Raw genomic sequence first — 15688 nt, forward strand, 5'->3', positions numbered from 1 at the left:
TCAGGGGTTAGGCTCAGAGCTCAGAGGGAGGTGATGGGTCCTGCACGGATCTGGCAGTGCGTGAAGGGCTGGCTGGGGACGGAGCAGGATGGGGGCACGAGGCCAGGTGGGCCCAGCGTGGGGCTGGGATGGATGGATGGATGGATGGATGGATGGATGGATGGATGGATGGATGGAGGGATGGATGGATGGAGGGGGCTGGGACCGGCGGACACAATAGCTCTGGTTTCAGCACCCCGCCTCCTGCATGCCTGAAAAACAGCTGATGGCCGTGCCGGGGGATGAAATGGGATTAGCTGCTGCTTCCACAGGGAGCGCGTCCTGCCGAGCCGGACAATGCTCCCGCTGTGCCCCGCCGTGTCCCACCACTGCCCTGCCCTGGCTGTCCCCGGGGGGACCTTCCCACCCTCCCGCGCTCTGGGTGCTGCGCAGGCTCCCGGGGGTGCTGGAGACCCCGGGGTGGGGTGGGGGCTTCTCCCGGGGGTGGCAGGAGCTCGGGGCTGTCCCACCGCAGCGCGCACCTGGAGCCCCGCAGTGAAAGGGAGGAGCGGACCGCGTGGCACGAAGGGGTTTGGCAGGGTGGGCACCTCTGCCCCGGCCCCCCCGGTCGGTGCCGGGGACCCGCGGGGTGTCCCGGGGCGGGAGCCACGCGCGGCCGCAGCTGCGGCGCTGCCGGGGCGTGCGGTGCCGTGCTCGCTGGAGTGAACTGATGTTTATTTTGATAATGAGTTCTCGATGCATTCGCAAACTAATAAAATCAACTCATTAGGGTGGGATGTTTCACTCCGAGCTCTGCCGCCGTCGGGAGAGCCCTCCCCGCCGGCTGAGCACCTGGAAGCGCTCGGCACCCGGCCCCGGCGGGGAGGGAGAGGATGGGTGCCTTCCTCGCCTCCTCGTCTCCGTTTTCCTGGCGGGCAGCGGGGCTGTGCGGGGCGGTGGAACCGAGAGGCGTGCGGGGAGCAGGGCACGGAGCTGCCGGAGCCCTTCCCCGGGGGCGCCGGGGGAGTCTCGCTCGCTTGGCTTCTCCCCATAAGCTTCACGTCAGGCTGGAATCGCTGGCTCTGCCTGGAAAAGCCCCTCTGGCTGGGAGAGCCACAAGTGTGTGAATAAATGCGATGACCAGAGTTTGCTGCGCTGCCCTGGAAATTCAGGGCTCTCGGGGGGGGGAATGCCAGGCTGCCTGTCCTTCCCCCACCCCGCCAACAGGGCTGGCTGGGAAGGAAAAGCTTTGGAAAAAAAAGCTTTTCCAAGGAAAACTCATGTTCGCCGTCATGCTACAGCTATTTCTGTTTCAAGTGAGCAATGCAACGACTAATTAATACTTAGGAAAAAGGATGTCTGGGCAACTCCCCAGAATGGGCGAGTGCCCGGGGCCCGCTGGCTCGGCGCCGTGCCGCGGGGAGGGGGACTCCGGCCACCAGAGCCTTCATCCCACCTGGCACGGGCAGGGGGGAGCTGGCAGAGCCTCTTCCATCCCGCGGGGCTGGCGACTCCGTTGCGTCAGTGCCCTGGGAAGGGCTGAGCGGGGTTTTTCTTGTGGTTTCTCTCCTCTGTTTTTCTTCCCCCGCCGTTTTTTGGGTTGGGCCTCGTTGGGATTCCAGTCTGGGAAGCGGCTGTTGTGTGCCTGTCTGTCTGTCCGTCTGCTGAGCATCCTGCGGGGCCAGGAGGGGGTGGGACGCGGGTGTCCTCGACAGGAGGGACATCTCAGGTGCTGCTGTGGCTCCGGCAGGGCAGGCCCGTGGTGGCTTTGCTTTCCCAGCCCTCAGGGCCGCTGTGACCCCGGAGTTTCCGCAGCGCAGGGCTGCGGCGTCTGTCCTTCCAGGAATTCCTCGAGGATGCGCTCAGCCTGTTCCATGGGGCCAAACCCGGCCCCGGGCTTGTGTGTCACTCCCTGGGGTGGGTGACACTGGGGACAGAGTTCGGGCTCTTGGGACCTCGCTTGGCAGCTCGGTGTGGAGCTGCTCCTGCCGAATCCGTGTGGGGAAGCTCCGGGCTCGGCTGGAAGGGCTGGGAAGGGCTGAAGTGCAGGACGGGGGATGCACTCTGACCCCTCTCCTGGCCGGGCTGCTGCCTGCCGCGGGGGTCTGGAGGTGATGTCCGTCCATCCTTCCCTTCCTCCGTGTTTTGGAGCCTCTCCCGGGAGAATCAGCCGCAGGATCCGGCCCCTCTAATAGCGTTGAGTCACTCTCCGGTGTCCGTGACTCACAGCAGTGACCCAGATACGGCGGAGCTGCGTAATCGCGGGCTTCGGAGGATTTCTGCCGTCGGAAGGAGTTTGCTGGGGAAGGAGTTTTGTCCTGAGCCTCGTTCAACATCCCAGCTGGGGACGGGGCTGTGTCCTGCTCGGGGACAGGCTCAGCAGGACGATGTCTGTCCCTGCCACCCGCAGCAGGGCAGCCCTGGGGGTGTCCCCTGGGCTGGGGGGGCTCCTGTCCCTTGTCCCCTCTTGGCTGGGGGTGGCTCCTGTCCCTTGTCCCCCCTGGGCTGGGTGAGCTCCTATCCTTGTCCCTTCCAGCTCCTGGCAGCTCCACGCTTTGGAGCTCCGTGCCCTGGGGCCAGGACAGGGATTGCACTCTGGGTCGGCGGGGGCTGCCTGGTGCCTCGACACAAAGCTCTTCTTGTGGCCCCCCGGGCTCGGGGCTGGGCACGCACAAGGCGGCCGTGTGTGTGTTTGTGTTTGCGTGTGACTGTTTGGGGTTTCCCGGGAGGGAAATGTTGGTTTTTCCAGCGGCAGGGATGGGCAGCACACAGCCCCGCTCTGTTCCCAGCCCTGGGGCTGAATAAATCTCTGTTTCCCGGCCTGGGCTGATGTTTCTCCGTTGGCTCTGGGAGCAGTTCAAGCCTTACCTTGCCCACGTTGTCACCTGGCTGTGTCCCCAGTGTCACAGGGATGTGAGCCCCTCACGTCCCCCATCCCTGGAGGGGCTCACCGGGCATGGTGAGGCTGCCCTTGGTCCCCTGAGCCCGCCAAGAGCCCCGGCTGTGGAAGAGGAGCTTGTTATGGAGCCATCCTGCTTTTAATTAACAAATTAAAATCCTAGTTAACAATCCAGCCCCAGGGCTGTTGGAGGCTGGGAGAAGCTGGAGCGTTTGTTATGGAAACAGCAGTTAATTAACAAATAAATAAATAAGTATGGGCCTGGAGACAGATGTGGGAGGAGGAAAGGGAGATGGCAGCGTGGTTGGGGTGTCCCACTGGCCAGGCCTGGTGGGATGCAGGGAGGGAGGAGGACATCCATCCATCCATCCATCCATCCATCCATCCATCCATCCATCCATCCATTCATCATCCATCCATCCATCCATCCATCCATCCATCCATCCATTCATCATCCATCCATCCATCCATCCATCCATCCATCCATCCATCCATCCATCCATCCATCCATCCCTCATCCCTCCATCCATCCATCCATCCATCCATCCATCCATCCATCCATCCCTCATCCCTCCATCCCTCCATCCATCCTGGGGGCTGCCATGGTCCGGGTGGGCATTGCCAGCTCCATTCAGAGCCGCTGAGGGCAGGGGGCTCTTGCTGGCAGTGCCTGGACAGATCTGGCCACGTTCCACTTGCCAGAGCCACCTTGGCTGGCCTTGGGCTCCTGCCTGGGCTGTTCCCGAGCCCTGCCAGCTCCAGGAATCACCCCCAGAGCCTCTACCCCCACCCTGGGACCAGGAATGCCAGGACAGATCTCCAGCAGAGATGGATGAGGTGTGACACGGACTGAACTGCCGTGCAGCCCACAGGTGACACCGGTGCCACGCTGGAGGAGGGGACAGCGCTGGGGGGCATCACTCGGGGGGTGCTCTGCGTCCCCGTGCAGGGACTGCAGTGGTCCCCACGGGTGTCCCCTGTGCCCCAGGACAAGGCTGTGTGGAGGGGCTGGGGAGCACTGGCTGCTGCCAGCGAGGGGGTGCTGAGGCCGTGGCCTCCCTGGCCGTGCCCTGCAGTGGTCAGCTCGGATTAGCCACAGGAATGTCACCCACAGGGATGTCACCCACAGGGATGTCACCGAGAGCCCCGGGCGGTGGCTGCTGTCACCAGGGGCGGCTGCTGGGTGCTGAGGGGATCTGCAGGGGTTTGGGGTCACTGTGCTGCTCCTCCAGGCACTGTGGGGTCACCTGGAGGTCTCAGGGCCAGTGCCACAGGCAGGGCTGGCTGTGGGAAGTGACCCAGTGCCACAGACTGTGGGATGTGACACAGTGCCACACGGAGGGCTGACTGTGAGATGTGACCCAGTGGGACAAGCAGGGGTGGCTCTGGGATGTGACCCAGTGCCACAGACTGTGGGATGTGACCCAGTGGGACAAGCAGGGGTGGCTCTGGGATGTGACCCAGTGCCACAGGCAGGGCTGGCTGTGGGGACCAAGGCGGGGATGTGACCCAGTGCCTGTGTGAGGACATGGGTGGCTGAGGGGGTCACTGTGGGGACACGACCCCTCAGCCAGCCCATCCCAGGGCCCTGCAGGGTTTCTGTGGGGTGAGGAGGGGGCAGAGCCCACGTCCCTTCCGCAGCTTCACCTTTCCAGAGGCTTAGGGGAAGGAAATCAGTTTAAGCTGCAGCTCTGCAAATCCTGCGGTGTCACACGGGCGGGAGCCGTGCTCTGCTGAGCAGCTCCTCCAGGTTTGCCTCTCGCTCAGCCTCCCCCTTAATCCAGTTACCACACCTCTGCAATCGGCTTAGGGTATGTAGGGAACCCCAAATCCCCTTTGAGGGAGGCACAGGGAGCGGCCCAGCAGCGCTGGAGCTCTGGGCTCAGCCCAGCTCCTCTCTGGGAGGGCAAGGCCAGCTGCAGCTCCCTCCTTTGCCAGCCCTCCCGGGCTCACGGGCACTCATCCTTGCACCCTTCATGGGAGGTGTCCCCACATCCCCAGAGCTCCCCATGACCCCAAAATCCTTTCTCCCGTGTCAGGGAGGCGCCAAAGCAGCGGCACAAGGACATGGGGGGCTGGATGGAGAGGAGCTGCCATCTCCAGCTGGGCAGGAGCTGTGCCCTGAGCCAGGGACAGCGTGCCCGTGGCCAGCAGCCCCCTCGTGCTGCCCGTGCCCCTTCCCCACGGCAGAGCAGCGGCTCCCAGAGCTGTGAGCAGCTCAGAGAGGCACAGGGACGGATGTGTTCCGGCAGCAAGGTCACCACGGGGCACCGCTGGTGGCAGACGGCTGGAGGGCACTGGGTGCCAGCCTTGGAGCCTCCCAGCTCTTCCCGGTCACGGGCAGGACGGGCACAGCACCTGGCGCGGCTCGGGGCTTTGCTGCCGGAGGGATGTGGCCGCTGTGAGATGCTCCTGCAGCGCTTCCCTGCTCCACAAGGGCGGTTTTATCCCAGTGATCCCGGTGGGATCGGAGCTGGGGAGGCAGGGGCTGTCCAGGCCGCTCTGCCTCGGCTGAAAACCCCCTGAGCTCCTTTTAGGGGGGCTCCCCCTGCAGTCCCCGGTGTCTCCTGGGCCGTGGTGCTGTGGGACCCCAGCCCGAGCCCCCCGTGCCCGTCTCAGCCCACCGGGGGGGCAGAGATCAGAAGGAAAATCATGTCCAGCGCTGTTTTCCACACGGCAATGGAGAGGGCCGGAGTAGCAGCCCCAGGAGCTGCAGGACACCACGTCCAGGTCCCCCTCTGTCCCTGCTCTCTGGGAATTCTGCGAGGTCGGGGAACTGCCACCTCAGAGGAAGGGCTGGGGGTTGGGTGGGGAGGAGGAAAACCTGGCGGGGCAGGGATGGGGACCCGGGATGGGGGAACGGAAGCACGATGTTCTCCAATATTCTGCGGGAACCGGAGCACCGTGAGCTCACCAGCGCAGGATCTGACCCCCCCAAAAGCTGCGCCGTGTCCCCGCCGCCTTCCCACCCCCAGCTCCGGCAGCAGAACTTCCCAGCGCGGCTCTCTCGCCGCCTCGGAGCACCGAACCCCTCCTAAATAATTCAGGAAGCCGAGTGCCGTCCGCAGGGGCTGCGGATAAACGCGGTAAATGGCTGAGAAATGGAGCGTGTCCTTCGGGAGCCACCTCCGCGCCGGGTGGCCGGGCCCCTGTCCTCCCCGCCGGCCCAGGTGGCGGCTCCGGGCCCGCCCAGGTACGGGAGCCAGGGAGGAGGGGATGGAGCGGAGCTGCCGCGGCCACTGGAGCATTGGGAATTGCATTTCATGGCTGGGCAGGCTGGGATACCCACCCGGCCCCGCGCTCGGAGAGGAGATAAGATTTGATTAAGAAGGCTGCTATTAATTTATGGCAAGTACACTCACGGCAGTGGAGAGGTTGCTTTTAATTAATAGCCAGAAGGAGAGTTTTAAAGCTCTCGGTCTCAGTGGGGGGAGAAGGGAGGGAGGGGAAAGCAGGGAAGGAAGGGAACAAAGTAAGTTGGGAGGATTAATGGTCACATCTGCAATTATAAGTCTTTTTCTTAGTAAAAAGGGCAAGAAAGCCCACATCAAAAGACACGCCGTGGGTGGGGGTGTGTGGGGCAGCCGGGCTGGTCCCTGGGGATGGGATGAGTGGGAGTGTGCCGGGTGCCTTTGGCACTGCTCCATCCCAGCCTGGGGGGACAGCAGGGGACAGCTGAGCGTCCCTGTGGCTGCTCCAGGGCCAGCTCTGCTGGGCTCAGCACTGAGGGCTGGTGCTGGGAGGGATCCCTTGGAAGAAATAATTTATTGTGAGGGTGGGCAGGCCCTGGCACAGGTGCCCAGAGCAGCTGGGGCTGCCCCTGGATCCCTGGCAGTGCCCAAGGCCTGGCTGGACAGGGCTGGAGCACCCTGGGACAGTGGGAGGTGTCCTTGCCATGGCAGGGGTGGCACTGGATGGATTCTAAGGACTTCCCCAACCCAAACCACTCTGGCATTGGGTGACTCTGTGATTTTGGCTGGGATGAGGAGGATGGAGCCATCCCGCCCTGCCGGGATCCCCTCAGAGGCTGCAGGGTGTGGCTCAGGCTGCCCTGCACCTGCCCAGGTGTTGGGAGGAGGGCGAGCGGGGCTCAGCCAAGGTTCCCAAACCACGCTGACTCATTCTCGGTTCATCCTTGGCACCCCCAGCCGCAGCCCTGTCCCCTCGGTCCCCTCCTGGCAGCGCCGTCGCGCTCCGCGGCTCCCCAGGTGCCGGCGGCGCTCGGCATTTCAATTCCGTGTTTGCTTTTTATTAAGGGGCTGGAGCCGTGCCTCAGGAATACTAATGGCTCTGGCAGCGCTGGAGAGAGCCTCCAACCCCCCTGCACTGCCACCCGCCCCCGGGGACCCCGGGAGGGCTCCTCCTGGGGACACCGGCAGCGCCACCGGGGCCGTGCCCGGGCGTGGCGGTGGCTCCGTGCCCTTGGGGACACGAGGGCCATCGAATCCACCTGGTGGCTTCACCAGCAGCCACTGACAAATCGATGCTTCCCGACCTCACCTGGCACCTGCCAAGCCGGGAATGGGGCTCAGCCAAGGGCTGGCTGCGTGGGCAGGGGTTCACCAGGGCCACCACGTCCCTGTCACCCCTTGGATGGCCATGAAGGATCCCCTGGGGCCACCTCTCCTGAGGCTGTGACCCCCCGGGGTGCTCGGGGACACTCTGCTCCCCACTGGTGCTGTTTTGGGGGGCCCTGGGTGCCGCTCCCCCCTCCCCACCCCCCCCAGCTGCGGCGGCGCCGGGGACCCGCGCGGCGAATATGTTCCACAAATGAATAATAAAAACAAAGGAAAATTACCCTCTTATTGAAACTCGTTTTATGAATAAAACAATTATTCTGGTAATTGAAAAAATGTGTCGTTAAATTAAATGCAGTGGTTCCTATTAAAATTTTAGTGGATTTCTTCTTCTCCTCTGTTTCTTTTCCCCCCTTTTTCCTTGCCTCCCTCCCTCCTGCCTCCGCTGGCGGCTAAAGGCTGGTAATTATAGCGGAGGGTTTCGCTTTCTCTTTATTGTTTTTTAATCTCTTCGTGCTGCGGAGCCAGCGAGAGCCTGATGCCGAAGAGATTTAGCTCCATCTCCCCGTGCTGGGGGGGGCCGTGGTGGGAGCTGCTTGGTGGCAGTGCCAGGTGGCCGTGCCACCACTCCTGGAGTGGTTGGCACCTCCTTTACAGGGCTGGCACCCTCCTTTCCAGGCTGCCGTGCTCCTTTTTGGGTGGTGATGTCCCGGGAAGGATGGGGGGGGGCTGGGAAGATCCATCTCCCCATGGTGGGAGCTGCTTGGTGGCAGTGCCAGGTGGCCGTGCCACCACTCATGGCACCTTCTTTACGAGGCTGGCACCCTCCTTTCCAGGCTGCCCTGCTCCTTTTGGGGTTTTTTGGGTGGTGATGACCCAGGAAGGATGGGGGGCCCTGGGAAGCTCCATCTCCTGTGCTGGGGGGGCCGTGGTGGGAGCTGCTTGGTGGCAGTGCCAGGTGGCCGTGCCACCACTCCTGGAGTGGTTGGCACCCTCTTTACTTTGGCACCTTCTTTACCGGGCTGGCACCCTCCTTTCCAGGCTGCCGAGCTCCTTTTTGCGTGGTGATGTCCCAGGAAGGATGGGGGGCCCTGGGAAGCTGTGGGGGGAGCAGGGACATGGCTCTGTCCCCTCTCTGTGCCCCAGGTGGGCTGTGGGCAGCGCCGTGGGCACTTCCAGGGCTACGTCCTGGTGGGACCAAAGAAGGGTTGTTGGGAAGGAGGAAGAGGATGGAGTTGTTTTCCCCGAGGCAGGTGCTGGTCCCTGGTGTTGGCTGGGCTCTGCTGGGTACCTGGAGCCCGCAGGTGAAGGTGGGCTGGGTCCAGGCCCTGGTGGGCATCGGCTCTGTTGGGATTCCTGAATTGTGGTGATCAGCAGCACCACAAGGGCTGGTCACCTCGCAGTGGGTGAGCTGGGCAGGGGAGGGACTGGATGCCACCCCAAGGGGGACTGAACGCAAGCAGACGTGGGGACTGCGCTGTCCCCTGGGTGGTGGCGCCAGGCAGGAGGGGACCCGGCTGTCCCACAAGCCGCTGGTGCTTCGGGGGTGGCCCGAGGAATCGGATCTCCTGCCCCATCCCCATCCTGCTCTGAGAGGGACGGGAGCAGGAGGGGGCTGCACCCTCCGTCCCCCGCGCCCCCCCGCAGCAGCTGCCGGGCAGAGCCGTGCCCTCGGCAGCCACCCCGGGATTCCTCCCGGCTTAAAACTCCCCGTCCCTGCCCATCAGGAGGGATTTGAAGGCGGAGAGAGGGGAGCTTAGTGCCCAGCTCGCCCATTAGGGCCGGGAATTAGGATCCATTACGGCTCTCAGGGAGCCCTGCCCTACATCCCGGCTCCAAAGCCCCGCCGGCCCTGATGTAACTAAAGTGCGGCGGCCAGGGCTGCGATCCCATTAGGCGGGATTAGTGCCGTGCCAGGGCCTGGCATTACATTGTCATCGGCAGGGGAGGGAGAGAGCCGGGAATGTCCCTGTCCCCGTCCCCGTCCCCCTTCCCTGCTGGAATCCCGTCCGTCCCCGCCGGCCGCTCAGCCCCGAGGGCAGGATGGGGTTTGGTGGCACCTTGCTTTGTGGAGGGGACACTGCTGGCGTGGCAGAGGGTGGCAGGGGGCGGCACAGGAGCTGCGCAGTGTCCCGTGCCGCCGGCAGATGTGCAGATGTTCCCGGAGACGCCCCTCGCTGCCGCCTGTGTTTGGAAAGTGATGAATTTCTGCACCAACTAATTAGCCTCTAATTAGCAAGCGGAGTGTAAACAGTCACAACAGATGGGGGAGAGGCGGAATGAGCAGTAATGACCCTTCGTCTGGGGGGACGTGGCTGTCATCCACACTCCCCCCGGGGCCGGGGGAACGGCAGCTCCCGTCCGTGCCAGCTCCGTGGTGACACGGTGAGAGCCCCATGAGCCTGGATTTGGTGGTGCCAGGGCCTGTCAGGGATGGTGGGAGAGTGCCGCTGTCCCCAGGGAGCAGAGCTGGGATGGCTGGTGCGGTTGGAGAGGGAAACTGAGGCCGGGGGGCTGCAGAAGGGGCTGGTGATGAAGGGACAGCCCTGCTCCACAGTAGGGCCCCCCACTCTTCTCCCCTCCAAGAGCTGGTGTGGGCACCCCCTGAGAACACCAGGAACACCGGGAACACCAGGAATACCTGGTTTTGTCCCTAGAGGCCTCTCTGGAGACCTGGAATTAACGAGCCGCTTTCCCCTCCCTGGATCCCTCCTCTCCTCCAGCCACCCCTGGCACTGGGTTGGGCTCCCAGGAGGGGCTCCCAGGAGGATGAGGAGGATGAGGAGGAATCACTGGAGCTCGGTGCCACCTTCACCCTTCCCAGGGGACCCGCAGGACCCCCACCCCCGCCGGGTTTGCCTTTCAGGGGGCGCGGCAGGGGCCGGGCCGGGGCGGCCGCTCCACTGTGCCCTTGGCGGGCGGATCGCCCCCGAACGATCCGAGCCGCGCGGAATTAGGAGCCGCCTCTCCTCCTCTGCGCCGTTTTTCACCCCTTAATGCAGAACAGATGGCTCGGGCGCTTCAAAGCGTGATGAGCCTTAGCTGCTTAAAATCAAATTAGGATGGATGCAAGCGGCGGGCGGGCCCAGGGGAAGGTGCACCAGCAGCACCCTGATCCCAAACGCCTCCAGGACACCTCCCAGGTGCCTCCCAGGTGCCTCCCAAGCACTGGCTGCTGGCTGGGCGCAGGGGGTGCACTGGCCACTGTGCCCTCGGAGCCCTCAGCTGGGCCCTGGCAGCACAGCCTGGTGGTCCTGAGGGATCAGAATTCCAGCACAGCCTGGTGGTCCTGAGGGACCAGCATTCCCTGGGGACCAGCATTCCCTGGGGACCAGCATTCCCTGGGGGACCAGCATTCCCTGGGGACCGGCATTCCCTGGGGACCAGCCTGCTGTGCCGTGCTTGGATGCTCCCTGCAGCTGCCTCGTGCCCAGTGGATGCCAGTCTGGGGCACGGCTCATTTCCTGGCTCTGTGCAGGAGGTGTTTGGATCCAGAGCTGCCATCTGGCTGTGCCACGGACCCATCTGGGCACTGCCATAATCCCAAAATCTCCAGGGGGGCGTGGGCGATGCCCCGGCCTTGCGGGTCAAGCTCTGCCGGGGTGTGGGGACATGTGGCGTGCGCAGGTGACACAGATCCTGCTCTGGGCTGTTCCTGCGAGCCCTGTGGCACCTGTGTCCCCACTCCTGGGCACCCTGAGGGTGGCAGGGCTGCCCTGAGCTCCCCAGGCCGGGGAACAGCGGGGCCACGGGTCGGGCTCGCAGCAGTGGTGCCAAACCCCGCAGCCAGGACCCCGAGCTGCCCGTGGGCACCACTCTGTCCCTGTGCCACCCAGGACGTGCTGGGCTGCCCTGCCCGGATGCCCCAATGTCCAGCTCCATCCTCGAGGCAGGGACACCAGGAGGAGTAAGGGCTGCCCCTTCCAGCTGGTGCTGCTGAAGGTCAGAGAGGAAGATTAAATTAACGAGCCACAAGCTGCTCCTTCCCTTCCTAATGACTGGCCTGGCATCCAGCACCACCGTGCCCTGCCCTTTGCCAGGCAGGACGGTGTAAATCCCCTGGGAATTTTCATGCGGGTGTGCAGGAGCCAGGAGCGAGGAGAGGGACCCTCAGTGCAGCTCTGGGGCTGTCTCTGGCTCCCACAAACTCCTGTCACACCTCCAGAGTGCTGGGCAGTGCCTTGGTGCCGCTCACAGGGATCCACGGCAGGAATTCAGCTCGAGCAGACAAGAAAGCAAAGCCCTACCCCAAAGAAAAAAACCCAGAGCCGTGATTGAACGTGCACTTGAAAGCTGCTGGGGAATATGAATGTGCCTTTGAAGTAAAAGGGCTTCCATTTGTTAAGCAGAAAATGGAGCTGTGTGGTTCGATTTATAGTTTTACTTAGCAAATAAAACAGGAGAGGAGTAAGTGGTTCTGCCTCGCTCGGCTCGCAGCCCCTCCGCCCCTTCACCCCCCGAGTTAAAAGCTCCGAGATGCTACAAAGGGAGCTGGGAATAAAGCAAAGCAGCAGCTTAGATAAACCTGCAGCGGGCTGAGCCCTTGTGGATGGGCTGCTGGAACGGCTCAGGGGGGGACAAGGGACAGGCAAGGGGGCTGGGTGGCCTGGCCGGGGCGGGGAGGCGGCACAGGGCGATGCCAACGGAATCACGGAGTGCTTCGGGTTGGAGGGGACCTCAAATCATTTTGTTCTGCGGTGCTGAGTGCTCCATGGGAGTGTGGCCCCTGATCCCTGTCCCTCCTCTCCCCACAGACGATGTCTCCCCCTACTTCAAGACGGAGCCGGTGCGGAGCCAGGTGCACCTGGAGGGGAACCGGCTGGTGCTGACCTGCATGGCCGAGGGCAGCTGGCCCCTGGAGTTCAAGTGGCTGCACAACAGCCAGGAGCTCACCAAGTTCTCCCTGGAGTACAGGTGGGTCTGGAAAAGGTGGTCAGCCGTCAGCAGGGGCTGCCCAGGGAGGTTTGGAGTGCCCATCCCTGGAGGAAAACTGGAGGTGGCACTCAGCTCTGGGCCGGGGACAAGGAGGGGATGGGACACTGCTGGGACACGATGGCCTTGGAGGCGTTTTCCAGCCTCAGTGACTCTGGATTCTGAGCGTTCCCGAGCATCCGTGGCAAATCCTGCCCCGTCATGCTGGTCCCTGGCCAGTGCCAGTGCCAGGGCTGCCGTCCTGGGAGCGGCACAGAGGCGGCTCTTGGCAGCCCGGGAGCTGAGGCTCTGTTTGCAGAGCAAACGGGACTTGCGGCAGGTCAGCAGCGAGGGGGGGAGGTGTTTGCACAAGCAGATTAACACCTCAACACCGGGCTGTGGATCACAGCCCCCGGGGCTCTCTGGGAGCAAGGCGGGCTGCTGTGGGAGAGTGCCCAGCTCCAGCCCCGTGTGCCAACTGCTCCTGGCACGGAGCGGCTCCTGCCCCTTGGAGATGGCCTTTAAATCGAGGCGGGCACCTCTCGCCGTCTCCTCTGAGTGTGTGTGTCATCCTCTCTGTTTTAATCAATAATTCAGGTTGAGACAAGCCGTTCCCCCTTCCCAGGCATCGAATCCAAAGGCTTCGTGTTGCCGTAGCAACGCGGGGCTGCTCCGGGATGCCGGGAACGCACAGAGAGCGGCTGGGTGATGTGAGCCCTGCTGGGATCCGGGAGCCAGGGCCCTCCTTGGGGACTGTCCCCTCCTGAGCCGTGGTGGCTGCAGCTCTGCAATGCCCTGAGTCCCTGGCTGCGGGCCCTGTGGGCCACCCTCATCCCTTGTCATGGTGTGGAAGTTCAGGGACCTGTTGAACCCCACAGTTCCCACAGCTCTCTCCTGTCGGGGATGCAGCTCTTTCCCAGGCAGGAGAAAGGAGTCAGGACCTTGATCCCGGGCCCTGCTCTGCCCTGGGAATGGGTTGGGATGCCTGGGAGTCACCTCCAAACCCAGAACGGGCATTCTGACTCCTTTTCCTGACTTTCTCCTGGGTTTGATCTGTGCCTCAGTTGACCCTTCAGTAGGAAAGGGCCCAGCAGTGGTGTCTGTGCTCTGGGATGCCAGCCAGCTCCACGTCCCTGCATCCCTGCATCCCTGTATCACTGTGCATCTCTCCATCCCTGCATCCCTGAATCCCTGCATTTCTGAATCCCCACATCCCTGCATCCCTGTATCACTGTGCATCTCTTCATTCCTCCATTCCTGCATCCCTGCATCCCTGAATCCCTGCATTTCTGAATGCCCACATCCCTGCATCCCTGTATCCATGCATCCCTCCATTCCTGCATCCCTGCATTTCTGAATCCCTGCATCCCTGTATCCCTCCCTGCATCCCTGCATCCTTGAGTCCATGCATTCCTGCATTCCTGCACTCCTGCATCCCCCATCCCTGCATTCCTGCATCCCCGCATCCCCGCATCCCTTCATTCCTGCATTCCTACACCCCTGAATCCATGCATCCCTGAATCCCCACATCCCTGCTCCAAGGTGACTCCCCTCCCCCGGAGCCCTCAGCTCCAGCACTCAGGCAGAAAGGATTAAGGAAGGAAGCGAGAACCCAACCAAACAAACACGTGGGGAAAACCCAAACAAACCCAGCGCAGCCACCGGAGCCGAGAAGGCACCGTGCAAATCCCAAATCCCCGCTGGGCTCCCCCAGAACCTGCCAGCATCCCTTGGCTCTGCCCGCGGCTCCGTGGGGATTTGGAGTGTGGAGACGAGGGCTTGGCTGTCGTGCCTGGCACTGGAGGCTGCTGGTGAGAAGGAGAAGGACCAAAATTAGTTATGATGGGCAGAAATTGAATTTTAATAGAGCTGTCGGTGGCGCGGAGCCAGCCCGCTCAGGCAGTGGGAAGGTTGTAATTAAAAGTTAACGAGTTTAGAAACAGAGTAATCCTTGGAGAGGGGAGGACTGGTGCTGATGGCCAGGGAGGCTCAGGGATGGTCTTGGCCATGTGGGGCCGGGGATGGCTCTGCGTTTGGGGTGCACCAGTCCCTCCCAGCTCGGTGCTGCCGTGTGTCCGTCTGTCCAGGGACAGGAGGACATTTCCAGAGCCTGGCTGTGCCCATGAGGAAGACTTTGGAGAGGACAAAGCCTTCCTCATGCTGCAGGGGCTGTGCTCAGGGACTGCCTGGGCTTGGTGGCATCACTCGTGGTTCCCAGCCAGGCTTGGTGGCATCACTCACGATTCCCAGCCAGGCTTGGTGGCTTCACCTCGTGGTTCCCAGCCAGGGCTCTGTCTCCAGGCATGCCACCCTCCTCATCCTCACTGCTGCTCCCCAGACCCTCTCCTGAGCAGGGCGTCCCTCCGGCTGCAGTGGCGCTCGTGCGTTTCCCCTTGGGGGGCTGTGGGCAGGGGCTGTCCCCCCGCCCCCCCGGAGCCGCTCGGTGCTCACGGTGGTCGGAGGAGCTCACGCCACGTTTCCAGGGAAGGAGCCTCTCTCCCAGTTTGGCAGCGTTTCCATGGCGACCGCCCTTTCCTTCCCGCAGCGGTTCCGCCGCCACCGGAGCGGCTCTTGGCGTTCGCCGAGGGCCAGGTGGGCAACGGGCCGGGGGTGTCCGTGATCCCGAGCCGGGCAGGGCCGCGGCGGCGCCTGTGCCTGGAGCTGATCCCTCGGGAGCATCCCCCGGGAGCGCGGCAGGATCACTCGGCTCTCTGAGCGTTCGGAGCCAACCTCCCCGAGGAGCATCCCGGGGGATCCGGCGCCATGAGGGACTCCAGAAGGCCTGGGGAGCAGCCCGGGGCTGTGTGCTTGTGGAGCCATCCCCCCTGGAGCCAGCCCTGGGGGCTGGGGGGGATTGAGCACCAGCCTGGCTCTGTGTGTGACCACGGGCTCATCCCCCCGGAGCATCCCTGGGGATGGAGCATCCCAGCTTGGATCCACCAGCGTGCAGAGCTGCTTCCCTCAGGAGGATGCTGGGGGATGGAGCAGGATGCGGGAGCCCCGAGGGACTGAGCAGCAGCCTGGCTCTGGGTGTGTGTGTGGAGGCATCCTCCTCCCCTGGGAGCATCCTGGGGACTGTGGGGGGCTCAGGAATTCAGAGATCAGCCTGGCTCTGGGTGTGGAGCCATCCTCCTCCCCTGGGAGCATCCCTGGGGCTGTGGGGGGCTCAGGAATTCAGGGATCAGCCTGGTTCTGGGTGTGTGTGTGTGTGTGGAGCCATCCTCCCCTGGGAGCATCCCTGGGGCTGTGGGGGGCTCAGGATCAGCCTGGCTCTGTGTGTACCCACGGATCTGTGATCCCAGAACGTTCTGGTGGGTGGGATGGGATCAGGGACCGCCTGCCCTCCCCTCCCTCCATTCCCTGCTGCTGGCACGGGGTGCAC

At 63.4% G+C, this 15688-nt stretch overlaps 1 protein-coding gene across 1 annotated transcript in view; it reads left to right on the top strand.

Moving 5' to 3' along the window:
* SDK2 (sidekick cell adhesion molecule 2) overlaps window positions 1–15688 on the top strand; it is a gene marked incomplete at its 5' end in the record, with an annotated part of 44848 nt that overhangs the window by 5866 nt on the left and 23294 nt on the right. The window contains one exon of the mRNA XM_084218537.1: window positions 12150–12309. Coding sequence (XP_084074663.1) covers window positions 12150–12309 — 160 coding nt within the window. The remainder of the gene's footprint in view (window positions 1–12149; window positions 12310–15688) is intronic.

This window comes from Fringilla coelebs (genome assembly GCF_963513975.1).
Source record: "Fringilla coelebs genome assembly, chromosome: 19".
Lineage (NCBI taxonomy): Eukaryota > Metazoa > Chordata > Aves > Passeriformes > Fringillidae > Fringilla > Fringilla coelebs.